We start from the raw sequence: 16,409 nt of genomic DNA on the forward strand, positions 1-16,409 counted from the left end.
TTCAGCTGACACACAGGATCCACCTAATATCGATCACATCTTAGTGACACGCAGGACCCGCTCTCAGCTGAGCTATCAGTTCAAATGTTTTTTTTTTACTTTTCCTTTTAAATAAATGAAAAGAAAATCTTAGATTCTGTAAAAGTCTTTTTTTTTTTTTCTTAGTCAAAACCAGGATTGGAAAAAAAGGATAAAATGTAGTTTTTACTTTTTCTTTTCTAAATAATCTACTCTAGGCTGAAGTAATGAATATAGCTCTGTGCATGGGACATTAAACTAATGCCTGGGTTTTCTCTAATTGTGGTGTTTCTCAAACCTACTCAATGTCTCCCAAGGAGCCGAATACATGGTATCTGATTCTGTCCTGGCAGATCAGAAAGGAGCCAAGGATGTCCTGTCCTACAGCCATGGAGCCTAATGAGCCTCTAACATATAGAATATAATTTCATACCAAGCCACGAACTTCAGCTGTTTTCCACGTGATAAATTTGTATCTTGTGAGCAGACCAGTAATGAAGGATAAGACTGATGAAGCACGCATATTAAAATATATATATTTTAAGCCTTTAGATTATCTTCTGCTCATGGGTCATTGAAACATTCTGTATTACAAGTTGTGGTTGTAAAATCACAATCGTTATGTTCTATTAAACCTGTACATCACATTCAGATCACTGCAGAGTCTTATTATTTTAATCTTTATCCATTGGGTAGACAGCAGAACATGCTTTGCAAGTAGGAAATCAACCGGCAGCCATGTAGATAAAATTATTCACAGATGATACAGAGATTCATGATATTGGTAATTAACATATTGCAAAAGTGCAGCATAAAAACACGTACTTTTATATTTGGTAGTCTCATAAGAACGTAAGAAATCTGAACAATATATAGGGTATGATTGTATCATGTAGTTGACTGGTTCAGAGGTAAAACATCGGGATAGTCGTCTATAGGAAAACCACTAAGAATATTGTGAAGTTGAGTAAATCTGCAAAGTTTATGCCTTACTTATCTTGCATTGATTTTGACTAAGGCCAGAGTGCAAGCGGTTTGGCCTTTAGACAACTCCATTGACAGACTTCATCAATTCTATTGTGAGGGGTAAAAAATTTATGCAAATACGCAGTAAAATCCTCAATTCCATGAATCTGATTTTATATGGAATCCGACAGAAAAAAATCATGCCATGTTTCATCGGATACAGTATTATGGAGATATTCTCATTAGGAAGCATTGCTTTTAGAGGGAGTCTGACCCATGGAGATCAGTTGATCGCCATGTCAACTCCCATTTTAAAGGGGCTGTCTATGACCTTGTTAAAGAGGTTTTCTGAAATGCAGATAAATCCCCGAAATAGGCCAAACCCGTAATAAAAATGAAAGAATAAAAAAAATTGTTGTATACTTAGCATTATAAACCTGCTTTAGTCCTGTGTCGCCACTTGCTTTCCTATTGGACCTGCATATACACTACGGGGGAATTTATCCACTTTCTGTGCCAGTTTTGTAGCATAGAAAAATCGCAAATGCTTGAAAAGTCATAATTTGCGCAAAAATATGCCTTTACACCGCTCACTGCACTTTTTAAAAAGTGGGTGGAGCTTAGCGAAAGTGGGCATCTCACACATTTGTTGGAAGCTGGCGTAGATATCCCCTTCTAGCGCGCAGACATCAGAAGATGCGACAAATTTATTTTTCGTTTTACTGAAAGTACTTTTAAACAGAAATATATTTTACATTTTATTTTAAAAATAAATTACAATCATGATACTTCACTACTTCACTACTTTTCTTATTCTACCTATACATTATTCTAATTTTCAAATACAACTGTATCATGAATTTTAAATCGAAATTTCCCTTTGAAGGACATTTTATACCTCAATTGAATCTGCACGTAATGTTCAGTAGGTTTTGATATTTCCTACTGTCCATTCTTATCCCTATGTGCAGTCAGAAATATTTTGGCTTCCTCGTAGTTCTAATCTCCCTTCTCCCAGTTGACCCCTGCTGGTTTAGTGTCTGTTTCTCGGCTGAGCTACACTGGGATGCGTTCCCTCTTAACACTTGACAGGGTACAGTAATTTGATGTAACAAAACAAAAAAAAGAAAAAGGGAATTTCCCAGAATGCAGTGCAGGAATATGTCTGTCAGCACAGCACTGATAGGTTTCAATGCAGTTCTGTATGAGAGCTGTGATAACTCAAGGACACATGATAAGTAAAGCAAACCATTTGCTAAGTTACTCAATGTTCTATTTAAAGGGGTTTTCCCTCAACATGTATGGCATAATAATCAGATATGGCATAAAAGTTGGGAACCCAAGGGTAAGAAAACCCTTTAAAGGGGTTATCTGGGGTGATAAAATTTACAGCCTATCCTTAGGATAGGCAATGGATTTTAGATCGGTAGGGGGCCGACTCTTGACAACACCGCCGATCAGCTGTTTGAAGGGGCAGCTTCATTGTTTACATGGTGTTCCTTTCCGTTCGTATTTACACGCGCCATTACATACGTAGCGGCTGTGCAATGTATTGCACCTGTAAAGGATCTGCCAGGCACTACGTCTGTGGAGATTCCCAGGGTTAATCAGTCGACACCTGAGGCCAGACCTCTTAGACTGACACCGGCTCCCACCAATCAGGGTGGCAGGCTCAGGAGTGGGAGAGCCTATCGCGGCCTGGTCAGTCAGAGTTAGCTCCGCCCCCTGTCCATTTATACCTGCAGTTTTCTCTTCCTCATTGCTTGTTATTCTTTTGGATTCCTGGCCCCACTGCTGCTTGCTCCAGCCTGCTTCTGCCGTGCTTCTGCCTTGCTGCAGTTCTCCTTGACTTGACTTGCTTTGCTTTGCTTTGCCCCTGGCTTGCTTCTGTCTCCGTGCCCGCTCGGGTTACTCACTTCGTCCTGGTCCTGACTGTTCGTTCGCTGCTCCGTTTCCTCGTGGCGTTCCGTGGCTACTGCCCCTTCCCTTGCGTGTTCCCTGTTTGTTTTCCTGTGCACTTAGACAGCGTAGGGACCGCCGCCCAGTTGTACCTCGTCGCCTAGGGCGGGTCGTTGCAAGTAGGCAGGGACAGGGCGGTGGGTAGATTAGGGCTCACTTTCCCTTCACCTCCTTCCTGCCATCACAGAATAACAAGCCCTTACCTAGTCTACCATTTCTCCTACGCTGTCGCTATCATGGACCCCCTTGAGACCCTGACCCAGCAGATGCAGGGCCTCTCCCTACAGGTCCAGGCCCTGGCCCAAAGGGTTGGGCGCACCACCTCACCTCTAGAACCCGACCTCAAGTTACCTGACCGGTTTTCAGGGGACCGTAAGACGTTTCTCTCCTTCCGGGAGAGTTGCAGACTATATTTCCGCCTTAAGCCCCACTCCTCAGGTTCCGAGAACCAGCGGGTGGGTATCATCATATCCCGACTCCAGGAAGGGCCCCAAGAGTGGGCCTTCTCCTTGGCTCCTGACGCCCCTGAACTTTCCTCTGTTGATCGTTTTTTCTCTGCCCTCGGACTCATTTACGACGAGACTGACAGGACTGCTTTAGCCGAGAGTCAGTTGGTGACCTTACGTCAGGGTAGGAGACCGGTTGAGGAATACTGTTCTGATTTTAGGAAGTGGTGCGTAGCTTCTCAGTGGAACGATCTGGCCCTAAGGTGCCAGTTTAGGTTAGGATTATCTGACGCCCTGAAGGATCTGCTGGTTAGCTACCCCTCGTCTGACTCTCTTGACCAGGTTATGGCCCTAGCAGTACGACTTGACCGACGTCTCAGGGAACGTCAGCTAGAACGCTTCAGTGTGCTCCCCTCTGACTTTTCTGCGATCCCCCCCGAGGTCCCGCCTCCTCGCCCCTCCACGGAGGACTCGGAGGTACCTATGCAACTCGGGGCCTCCATGTCCCCTCGACAACGTAGGGAGTTTCGCAGAATGAACGGTCTCTGCTTCTACTGTGGGGACGACAAGCATCTACTGAACACCTGTCCCAGGCGCAAGAATAAGAAGCCGGAAAACTTCCGCGCCTAAGTGATCATCGGGGAGGTCACTTGGGCGCACAGGTATTTCCCGTTAATGTGAAACGCAATAAAATTTTGCTTCCCTTTCAGGTCTCGTTTGCTGGCCGGTCTGCCACGGGCAGTGCTTTCGTGGATTCTGGCTCATCTGCTAATATCATGTCTGTGGAATTTGCTATGTCTCTAAAGATGCCTTGTATTGATTTACCTTATCCTATCCCTGTAGTAGGAATCGACTCTACTCCCCTTGCTAATGGTTATTTTACTCAGCATACTCCTGTTTTTGAACTCCTGGTTGGCTCCATGCATTTGGAGCAGTGCTCTGTACTGGTAATGCAGGGATTATCGTCTGATCTGGTTTTAGGCCTTCCCTGGTTGCAGTTGCATAATCCCACGTTTGATTGGAATACTGGGGATCTCACCAAATGGGGTAATGAATGTCTTATGTCATGTCTTTCTGTTAACTCTATTTCTCCCCGGGAGGAGGTAAACACGCTTCCTGAGTTCGTTCAGGACTTCGCCGATGTGTTTTCTAAGGAGGCCTCCGAGGTGTTGCCCCCCCATAGAGATTACGATTGCGCTATCGATTTGGTGCCTGGTGCCAAGCTTCCTAAAGGTAGGATATTTAATCTTTCATGTCCTGAACGTGAAGCCATGAGGGTGTATATCCAGGAATGCCTGGCCAAGGGTTTCATTCGCCCCTCGACTTCTCCTGTAGGTGCTGGCTTCTTCTTCGTGGGGAAGAAGGATGGTGGTCTTAGGCCGTGCATTGATTATCGTAACCTGAATAAGGTCACTGTAAGGAACCAGTACCCACTTCCTTTGATTCCGGATCTTTTTAATCAGGTTCAGGGAGCCCAATGGTTTTCTAAGTTCGATCTACGGGGGGCATATAACCTTATCCGCATCAAAGAGGGGGATGAGTGGAAAACTGCGTTCAACACACCCGAGGGTCATTTCGAATACCTGGTCATGCCCTTTGGGTTGTGTAACGCCCCTGCTGTCTTCCAGAATTTTATTAATGAAATCCTGAGAGAGTACCTGGGTAATTTTCTTGTTGTGTACCTTGATGACATACTGGTGTTTTCCAAGGACTGGTCCTCTCACGTGGAGCATGTCAGGAAGGTGCTCCAGGTCCTTCGGGAGAATAATCTGTTTGCTAAGACTGAAAAATGTGTCTTTGGGGTACAGGAGATACCATTTTTAGGGCAAATCCTCACTCCTCATGAATTCCGCATGGACCCTGCCAAGGTTCAAGCTGTGGCGGAATGGGTCCAACCTGCCTCCCTTAAGGCGTTACAGTGTTTTTTAGGGTTCGCCAACTATTACAGGAGATTTATTGCCAACTTCTCGGTCGTCGCTAAGCCTCTTACGGACCTTACCCGCAAGGGTGCTGATGTCCTCCATTGGCCCCCTGAGGCCGTCCAGGCCTTTGAGACTCTCAAGAAGTGCTTTATCTCGGCCCCCGTGCTGATTCAGCCCAACCAAGAGGAGCCATTTATTGTGGAGGTTGACGCTTCCGAGGTGGGAGTGGGGGCCGTCTTGTCCCAGGGTACCAGCTCCCTCACCCATCTCCGCCCCTGTGCTTACTTCTCTAGGAAGTTTTCGCCCACGGAGAGTAACTATGATATTGGCAACCGCGAACTTCTAGCCATTAAATGGGCTTTTGAGGAGTGGCGGCACTTCCTGGAGGGGGCCAGACACCAGGTAACGGTCCTTACGGATCACAAGAATCTGGTTTTCCTAGAATCGGCCCGGAGGCTTAATCCTAGACAAGCTCGGTGGGCACTATTCTTTACCAGATTTAATTTCTTGGTTACCTATAGGGCTGGGTCCAAGAATATTAAGGCTGACGCTCTGTCACGTAGTTTCATGGCCAATCCTCCTTCCGAGAAGGATCCCGCTTGTATTTTACCCCCTGGTATAATCGTCTCTGCCACGGATTCTGATTTAGCTTCTGATATCGCGGCTGATCAGGGTGCAGCTCCCGGGAACGTCCCTGGGGACAAACTGTTTGTTCCCCTGCAATACCGGCTGAGGGTACTCAGGGAAAACCATGACTCCGCTCTATCTGGTCATCCTGGCATCTTGGGCACCAAACACCTCATTACCAGAAACTATTGGTGGCCTGGGTTGCCTAAAGATGTTAGGGCTTACGTCGCCGCTTGTGAGGTTTGCGCTAGGTCCAAAACCCCTAGGTCCCGACCTGCGGGCCTACTACGTCCCTTGCCCATTCCCCAGAGACCTTGGACCCATATCTCCATGGATTTTATCACCGATTTGCCTCCATCTCAGGGCAAGTCGGTGGTGTGGGTGGTAGTCGACCGCTTCAGCAAGATGTGCCACTTTGTGCCCCTTAAGAAGCTACCTAACGCCAAGACGTTAGCTTCTTTGTTTGTGAAACACATCCTGCGTCTCCATGGGGCCCCAGTCAATATCGTTTCGGACAGAGGGGTACAATTTGTTTCCTTATTTTGGAGAGCCTTTTGTAAAAAGTTGGAGATTGATCTGTCCTTCTCCTCCGCCTTCCATCCCGAAACTAACGGCCAAACGGAAAGGACCAACCAATCCCTGGAACAATATTTAAGGTGTTTCATCTCTGACTGTCAATTCGATTGGGTCTCATTCCTTCCCCTTGCTGAATTTTCCCTGAATAACCGGGTCAGTAACTCGTCAGGGGTCTCCCCGTTTTTCTGTAATTTCGGGTTTAACCCAAGGTTCTCCTCCGTCTCCCCTGGTTGTTCCAATAATCCTGAGGTAGAGGATGTTCATCGGGAACTGTGCACTGTCTGGGCCCAGGTTCAGAAGAACCTAGAGGCGTCCCAGAGCGCACAAAAGATTCAGGCGGATAGTAGACGTTCTGCTAACCCCCGGTTTGTCGTCGGGGATTTGGTCTGGTTGTCGTCCAGGAACTTGCGCCTTAAGGTCCCGTCCAGGAAGTTTGCTCCCCGATTTATTGGGCCTTATAAGGTCATTGAAGTCCTCAACCCTGTATCCTTCCGTCTGGAGCTGCCCCCATCCTTCCGCATACACGACGTCTTTCATGCTTCCCTCCTTAAACGCTGCTCCCCGTCCTGGTCCCCCTCTAGGAAACCTCCTGTTCCCGTTCTCACCCCTGAGGGGGTGGAATTCGAGGTGGCCAAGATTGTGGACAGTAGGATGATCCAGGGCTCCCTCCAGTACCTGGTCCATTGGAGAGGATACGGGCCGGAGGAGAGGACTTGGGTACCTGCTCGAGATGTTCACGCTGGGGTATTGGTCAGGAGGTTCCACCTTCTCTTCCCCACTAAACCGGGTCCTCTTAGTAAGGGTCCGGTGGCCCCTCATAAAAGGGGGAGTACTGTAAAGGATCTGCCAGGCACTACGTCTGTGGAGATTCCCAGGGTTAATCAGTCGACACCTGAGGCCAGACCTCTTAGACTGACACCGGCTCCCACCAATCAGGGTGGCAGGCTCAGGAGTGGGAGAGCCTATCGCGGCCTGGTCAGTCAGAGTTAGCTCCGCCCCCTGTCCATTTATACCTGCAGTTTTCTCTTCCTCATTGCTTGTTATTCTTTTGGATTCCTGGCCCCACTGCTGCTTGCTCCAGCCTGCTTCTGCCGTGCTTCTGCCTTGCTGCAGTTCTCCTTGACTTGACTTGCTTTGCTTTGCTTTGCCCCTGGCTTGCTTCTGTCTCCGTGCCCGCTCGGGTTACTCACTTCGTCCTGGTCCTGACTGTTCGTTCGCTGCTCCGTTTCCTCGTGGCGTTCCGTGGCTACTGCCCCTTCCCTTGCGTGTTCCCTGTTTGTTTTCCTGTGCACTTAGACAGCGTAGGGACCGCCGCCCAGTTGTACCTCGTCGCCTAGGGCGGGTCGTTGCAAGTAGGCAGGGACAGGGCGGTGGGTAGATTAGGGCTCACTTTCCCTTCACCTCCTTCCTGCCATCACAGCACCACTGTCCCATTCAAGTTCCATAATACTGCTTGCTTATTATTTCTAAAAATCCATATTTTGGGGGAATTTTAAAGGGTGTCAGTCATGTACATACAATGATGGAGGCCACATTATAATCTGACACAGTTGTCGAGCATGAGTTGCCTGGGTGCTATGGCATAACAGGAAAATCCTCTTTCGTTTATTAAAGGGGTTTTCTCGTCTAATGTAAATTAGACCAGTTTCACACCGCCATAATATGGCTGTAGTTTAGGGACCATAGGGTCCGCAACACCAGAACCCCTGTGGTTAAACTTATCTTATGTCACCATAGAACCTATATGGTGCTAAAATTTTAATTCAGTAGAACTGTGGGAGACGGGTGGAAATAAGTACTTAGTCTGCTCTAAAATACGGCCATAATACAACCGTGTGAAATTGGTCTTAAGCCCAATCATTGATTAGTGAAAAGTTCTGCAACTTTCTAGTATACTTTCAATTCCACACCATTTTACAATATCTCTGTATGCTTCTATTTTGCTTACAACCAGTGGCAGAAAACCCATTCAGACCGAATACTTGTTACATCTGAGAGTTTGCAACAATTGCATCTTGTCTAGGCAATCCTTTATAAGCGAAGAATCCTGGATTTTAGGCTGATGCATTGTAGAAAATTATAAGGATAGTGAGGTTTGCGCTGCTGATGCATGACTCTCACATAGCACAAAGTATATTATAAAAGTCACAAAACTTTTCACTATATATTGATTAAGTTTTATATACATAAAACCGGAAACCCCTTTTAAGTACCGACTACACCCACTGTGTACAGGCGATGCTTTAAAGGAGAAGATGAGGAGAACTGAAAAACTGTAGTGAAAAAAAAATCGCAACATAATGTTCCACCAAAAAATATAAACATACAGTTAGATTGGACATCAGTGGAGTGCAATAGATATTATTTCATTAAGTCCCGTTAATAGAGCTTTATGGGCACCATGGTAATATTTGCATCTGTAAGCACAAGTAGGCTATATTGTGTCATAGACACCACAGAGATAAAGTTATACACAGAATAAAACAATACAGGGATGGATTTAACATTTAGACAAGCTTGGCACATGCCTAAGGCAGCAAAATGTTTGGAGGAAGTGCAGATATTATCTATTTTCCCTGCTATACTGTACTGTATGTTTGCTATTTGGTCTTACTATGTGTACCCTACCCCCACATAAATAATGGAGGTCAAAGTTCTTTAATAATATGATATGACAATGTTGGATACTATATTAGGATGAATTCACACACAGTGCGTAGAAAAGCAAGAACGTCTTTAAATATAGCCCGACTGGATGGTCATAGGCACTGGCAGTAATATCTGCCATAGAGAAGCACATAACAGCAAAATGTTTGAGGGAACTGTAAATGCTCTGAACCAAGCAGCAGATGTGGCTAATGTTTATATTTATCTATCATCTATAACTGCTACTGACTTCCATTCCCATGGTCAGAATCATAAGGAGTATATATCTCTGCTTGCTTTGTAAGGAACTTATACATCATTATGTTAAAGAGGCTGAGAGATCTTAATAAGCTCTGACTCTGTCATAAACCATTTATACTTATTTAGTCTTTATATTATATATTACTATCAGGGCCTGCCTTTGGGGTAGGCGACCTGTGCCATCGCACAGGGCGCATCACTCCAGCAGGTGGAAATTGTATTTGTTTAGGGGCCACTATCTACATGGGGGTGGTGGGGGCTGTATGGCACTGTCTACAAGGGGGAGATGGGGCTGTATGTCGCTGTTTAGAAAGGGGAGATGGGAGGCTGTATGTCGCTGTCTACAAAGGGGAGGTGGGGGGGCCGTATGGCGTTCTCTACAAGGGGGAGGTGGGGGCTGTGTGGCGCGGTCTACAAGGGGGAGGTAGGGGGCTTTATGGTGCTGTTAGCAAGGGGGTGGTGGGGGCATTGTCTACAAGGGAGAGGTGGGGGGGGGCTGTATGGCACATTCTATAAGGGGGAGGTGGGGGTCTGTATGGCACTATCTACAAAGGGGAGGTGGGGGGCTATATGACACTATCTACAAGGGGAAGGTAGGGGGCTGTATGGCACTATCTACAGGGTGGCTGTATGGCAGAATCTATAGAGGGGCTGTATGGCCAATCTACAGGGGGCACTATCTACAAGGGCGGGCTATATGTGGCACCCAGGGGAGGGGTGATATTATATTGTGTAGGGGAACTACAGGGGGCAATATATTGTGTGGCACTTAGGGGGCATTATACTGTGTGGGGGCACTAAAAAAGGAATTGTACTGTGGTGGGGCATTATTTTTATGATGGGGTAGGGCACCGCAAAAAATTTTTGCACGGGGCACCATCTATCCAAAGACCGGCCCTGATTACTATTAAACACTTTAAAAGCTATGTACACCTTTGATGTTTTTTTTTTTCATTTTTATTAAATCTGTTTTTAGTCACTTTTCTTAAATTTTTACGATACAGCCTTTAGGTATACAACATTCATAGAAGCTGTATCGTTTTCTCTTAGCCGATTCCGTCAGTTCAGTTCAATTGATGGCTCAGCTGAGAGCGGGTCCTGCATGTATCTGACACACAGGGTACACGTGATATTGATCATATCGAAATTCATAACTTAGATGTTATCGATATTAGAGACACAGAGGATCCGCTCTCAGTCAAGCCATTAGTTCAGCTGAACTGACGGAATCGGCTGAGAGCGAAAGATACACCTTCTATGTATACAGGATACATAGAAGCTGTATCGTAAAAAGTAAAAAAAAACTTTTTTAATAAAAGTCAATTAGAAAAGTGATTAAAAACACAAAACACATTGATTTAATAAAAAAGAAAATTCCATTCAGAGGTGAATCATAGAAGAGGCAGAGATGTTCTATAATATTATAGGAATTTATTCCTGGGATATTGTGTTCACAAGAAGAGTAAAGCATATTAGCTTAGTCCAGTGTCGGAATGGTATGACTTGGGCCCACTAGAGGAAACAATTCTGAGGGCCTACAATCAATCTATAGGTCTACTTTTAATTACATCCTAAATTATACTGTTGTGTGCACACAGGCCATTTAATTAATACATTCTGAGAAGTTATTTGTGAATAAAACTATAATTGTCCCAAGCAGTAAGTGATGGCTCTAAACTACAGTAGCGTCAAATAATGTTTTCTTCTACTGGACCTTTGGGGCTGTTAGTGTGTCATAATCTGGGCCCACAAGAGGAACCTCTAGTAAGTTGGTGGTCTAGTCCGACCCTGGTTTGGCCTACAAAATGTCTGTCTCTGTTGTGCGCAATTATGAATGAGATATTCTATATGAAAATAAACAAATTATGTTCCAAGGAAAAAAAAAAACATTTCCATTTCTATGATAATGGATGAAGAGTAACAACAGTTTTTGTATACATATATATATATATATATTTCTTGAGAAAATCATATTTATATGTGTAATCATATGTGCACCAACAGATCTAAAGTAGGATCTTTAAAAATGAGGATGACTTCATGAGAGAGATACTAATATGAGCCAATTCTGTGAAAAGGTAATTCTGTCCCATTTCCACAATTTTTGGAATCTGGCCTATTACAGCCATAATCTTCTAATTCAGTCTGCCACATGACCCACTCGTCAGTCATAGCAGCATATAGCCTGCTCTCTGTGTAGATGCAAATAGAACTGTCCATTAATGATTTGCCCAAAAATAAAAAGTCTTTATCCCCTGTCCCTTAGACATAACCACCCCCAAAGGAAGAAGGCCTCTATGGACTTCCCTAACAATGAAAGGCATAAACAGGGGACCTTCTGTTTGGAGTCCATGCATTGGCTCCATCACCTCTTGTAAAACATAATCAAGTTTGCTTGCAAGGAAAAGAGGGCATGTTATTGTTGAAGTGCATTCTCGGCCGGATGGCAGAATTTCACAGTTCGGCTCAATCAGTGCCATCAGCAATTTCCTGCAGTAAGTTTTCTAAGTTTGAGATGCGCTTCTCTTGAGACTCAACAGTAGCTCTCAAGTACTTGATTTCTTCAAGAAGATCTTCTAGAGAGACTCTCTAGTAAAGAAAGACAGAAAGTAAATGCATGTTTCGCAGCAGCTGTATGAAAGAATATTTAAAGAGGCTCTGTCACCATATTATAAGTGCCCTATCTCCTACATAATGTGATTGGCGCTGTATTGTAGGTAACAGCAGTATTTTTTATTTAGAAAAACGATCTATTTTCACCAAGCTATGACCTATTTTAGCTTTATGCTAATAACTTTCTTAATAGACAACTGGATGTGTTTTTACTTTTGACCAAGTGGGCGTTGTGGAGAGAAGTGTATGACGCTGACCAATCAGCGTCATACACTTCTCCCCATTCATTTACTCTGCACATAGTGATCCTGCGTTGTTCACTATGTGCAGTCACATAAACACACATTAACGTTACTGAAGTGTCTTGACAGTAAATAGACATCGCGTCCAACTAGGACGGGATGTCTATTCACAATCCCGACACTTCGGTAATGTTTGTGTGTGACTTACTCACACAGCACATCGAGATCACGCTGTGCTGTCATTTACAGAAAGATCTTGCGAGATTACGCTTGCTGTGCTCTAAGTCCCACACAAACGTTACCGAAGTGTCGGGATTGTGAATAGACATCCCGCCCTGGTTGGACGCGATGTCTATTTACTGTCAAGACACTTCCGTAACGTTAATGTGTGTTTATGTGACTGCACATAGTGAACAACGCAGGATCACTATGTGCAGAGTAAATGAATGGGGAGAAGTGTATGACGCTGATTGGTCAGCGTCATACACTTCTCTCCACAACGCCCACTTGGTCAAAAGTAAAAACACACCCAGTTGTATATTAGGAAAGTCATTAGCATAAAGCTAAAATAGGTCATAACTTGGTGAAAATAGATCATTTTTCTAAATAAAAAACACTGCTGTAATCTACATTACGGCGCCGATCACATCATGTACAAGATAGGCCACTTATAATGTGGTGACAGAGCCTCTTTAAGAACATTATTCTTTTTTTTATTTTTTTAAACTCAGATTTTTATGGTCCCAAAATTCTAGACAATTATCAAATATGTAACTTGAACTTCCTGGGCCCCTATGTATAATCTATAACATGATCTCACAACTGCCATGTGTCACCATACTGGTGTGTGCTTATGTTGAAGCGGGGCCATTGGGTCCCCTCATGTGCCAGGGCTGAGGTCCGACTGCCACCTCTGCACCCCCTATTGTTATGCCTATGACAGCAATGCTTTCAGCCAGTGCCATATTTAAACTCCTTTTAGCCAAGTAAAGTGGAATACTTACTGAGAAACCGGATTCACAGGAAGAATAACTTCTACGTGGAGCAGTTGGTGGTTTGTTGTCCAGAATATTTTTCTTGGTGACTTTAAGTTCCCTGTTCTTCACAGGAACATAGCCATCCCTGAGTGATACCAATATAGGGTCAGCAGTCTGTCCTGCAAACCATTCGTCTGCTTCAAGGGCTGGTTCAGGTCCAGGAGTGTCTGGATATAAATCATCCTGGAAGAGGTCTGACTGCAGGAAAGAAAAGGACCAGTCTTATTGCATGGACTCTATAGCCTTGTATTTTTCACTTTGCTGATGTGATGAATGTAAACTTTTGGAATGTTTTTGTGCAAACATTACTGTCTGAAGACTAGTTTCTATCAGGGAATGTCCATCTTTTATGTTTATTTCATTTTGCGGTCCCAATTTCTGTGCTGATTTATTTCTTAATATATCTTTATAGCACTTTTGTCTGATACAGAGCTCTGTTTTAGGAATCTGCTTTGTAAATTCAGTTTTCCTGTTCTGTCATAGGAGCAGAAAAACGATATTCAAGCTGTAACGGATCCGCTAAACACCTCATTGACTTGTAATTGGGTTCTTCAGGTTTCATCATGGTGTCCGTTATTTTATTATAAAAAAAATGGAGCAGCGTGCAGCTGTTTTTTCCGGCAACATGAAATAGCCCTGCATGCTGTTCAATTTTTTTCCATCAGTTGTAGCAGAATTGGCTATAAACCTCCAATGAAGATGTGAACAGAGCCCTTATGATATAGATTTAAAGGGAGTCTGTCACCAGAAATTGGCCTATGAAAGCAGCAGCACAGTAATATAGTGCAGCCTCACCTGAACATAACGCTGTTTTAATTTTTCAGCTGAGTGCCTCCATTGCAGCGATAATAACGTTATTCTTCATATGCAAATTAGCTTTTTGGAGCAACGAGGGCGTCACTGTTGCTCCAAACCGCTCTGGCATCTATCTCCAGTCCGCCCCTCCCTTCTTTGATTGACCAGGCAGTCTAGAAGCCTTGATCACGCCTGGATGCGTATTCTCCTGAGCACGCCCACACCTTGGCCTCTGAATCGGCGCTTGCGCAGCATGTGTATTTGCTATCTATTGGATTTATCCAAAAGATAGTGGCCGATTCCAATTATACTCCCCTTCCTCGCTCCTGGGCTCCTCTTCAGCTCTGAGACCTATCGCTCTGGGTGCTGATGCCATCAGGACGTAATTTGCATAGAGCGGCACCTAAAGCTGAAAACAGTCGGGAGCGGTGAGTACAAGCATCTAATCTGGGGTCTGAATTATTTTTTTTTCTCTGCTCTGGGGTCTGATTAATTTAGGGACACTTATCTTCGGTCTGATTAAATTAGGGTATCTGATCAATTTAAGGGGTCTGATCTGGGATCTGATTAATTTAGGGGATCTGATCAATTTAGGGGGTCTGATCTGAGGTCGGAGTAAATTAGGGGGTCTGATTTGATCTAGGTGCTGGTCTGGGATCTGAATTTCATTGTGTTGCTACAGAGGCTGGGGATGGCTGTAAAAGCAAGAAGACATAGATGTCTTGGCAGCAAACCATGCATTAAGAAGAAAAGGAAAGAGATCGTTTACAATCAGAGAAGACGTCACCTGGATTTATAGAGGCACTGTCGCCTCTCCTGACTTGTGTGTAAATCCTTGTATTCCCTATAAGATAACAATTCTGGAGCATCTTTACTTAAAACTGTGATATTCCTCTGTTATTCCTCCTGTAAATGACCTACATAGAGATTTTTCATAAAGCAACTACTGAAGTTTAACTACAGAGGTTCAGCTGTGTTATGGACTGAAGCAGTCACTCGATAGTTAAAATCAATCAGTAGTGCTACAAAAAGTCTCCGTTTAGTCCAGGCCTAATTAACTGAACTGAGTGTTTCCATTCCCCTTGTCGATAGAATATACTCCTACGCAGTCAGATACTGTCCACAATGATTGGACAGCTTCAGAGTGTGTATGGACACAGCCCTTTGACAAGGGGAAAGGTAACACCCAGTTTAATTTATTTATACATTTCTAGGAGGAATAACAGAAGAACGGCACAATGCAGAGTTCTAAGAAAAGATGCTCCAGAAGAGCGGATAGGTCCTGTATAATTTTTATTTATTCTGTCTGTGACTAACTCTAATAAGTGCCTTATCCTTTTGAATAGTCTCTGCAGCGTGATAATACTATGACAATATATGGGAGATGGAATCAATTAATGGCGGGATATGAAGAATAAGAAAAAGTATGGATTGTAGAAGTCTATCCTTCACCTTTCTTGGTACTGTCATAGCAATGGGTTCACATTTCCTCTCATGCAGCTTGTAAAATCTGTAAAAATTAAATAAGTTATTAGTATAAAGAAGCTAGTTTAAGCAATAGTACAGTCTACAACATACACTATATGGACAAATGTATTGGGCCACAAACACATTACACCTACAGGAGCCCCTCTTTCAACCCAACTGTTTGGATTTGGTCACAACAATACAGTGGCACAACTGACAATTCTATAGAAAAGCAATTATACTTAAAGGGGTTGTCCAGTTTAATCAGTGGCCTCAGCGGTCAGGTGCCGTACTTTCTGGCATCACCAAGTGGCACGTCATCGCTGGTATTATTTCCCAAGCATCTGCAGTGGATTGGCGTGGAATTAAAGAGGTGAATAGTATATTTTTATATTATTTTATAACATGTGGGACTTTTTTTTTTTTTTTTCCTTTCAAGAACGGACAACTTCTTTAATGCTTCTGCAACTGCTGATTGCACCAAAATTGCAGTGGACTGTTACTTTGGTGTCACACAATCGACATAAGCAACCCACTTCAAAGAACTAAATTCTGAGGTGCCTAACTTCCAATCCCTATGAATGCCCTGAAAATGCCCCTATAAAAACAAAAGAGAACCACCCTGAAAAGGGTGACAGTATATTGTATCCTTGTTCTCACTCTCCTTATTATGCCCTCCCCTTCTGACTTGTTTCCTTCGGGTATGTGCACACACACTAATTACGTGATTACAGTACGGGACAGTTGTCCTGCAGCGAGGCAGGGACTCCTAGCATCGTACATAAGTATGATGCTAGGAGCCCGGCTCCCTGCACTGTGTTCGGTCCGGGACTT

The 16,409-nt window shown here is 44.1% G+C and overlaps 1 protein-coding gene across 2 annotated transcripts in view; it reads right to left on the reverse strand.

Moving 5' to 3' along the window:
* Positions 1–673: 673 nt before the first annotated feature.
* CORO6 (coronin 6) overlaps positions 674–16,409 on the reverse strand; it is a 104,929-nt gene continuing 89,193 nt past the window's right edge. For both annotated transcript variants that reach the window (XM_075854325.1, XM_075854324.1), the window contains exons 9-12: positions 15,561–15,618; positions 13,281–13,511; positions 7,938–12,010; positions 674–2,542 (exon numbers count right to left, since the gene is read on the reverse strand). In XM_075854325.1, the coding sequence (XP_075710440.1) occupies positions 11,888–12,010; positions 13,281–13,511; positions 15,561–15,618 (412 nt within the window). In that variant the 3' untranslated portion in view covers positions 674–2,542; positions 7,938–11,887. The remainder of the gene's footprint in view (positions 2,543–7,937; positions 12,011–13,280; positions 13,512–15,560; positions 15,619–16,409) is intronic.

This window comes from Rhinoderma darwinii, chromosome 2, assembly GCF_050947455.1.
Source record: "Rhinoderma darwinii isolate aRhiDar2 chromosome 2, aRhiDar2.hap1, whole genome shotgun sequence".
Lineage (NCBI taxonomy): Eukaryota > Metazoa > Chordata > Amphibia > Anura > Rhinodermatidae > Rhinoderma > Rhinoderma darwinii.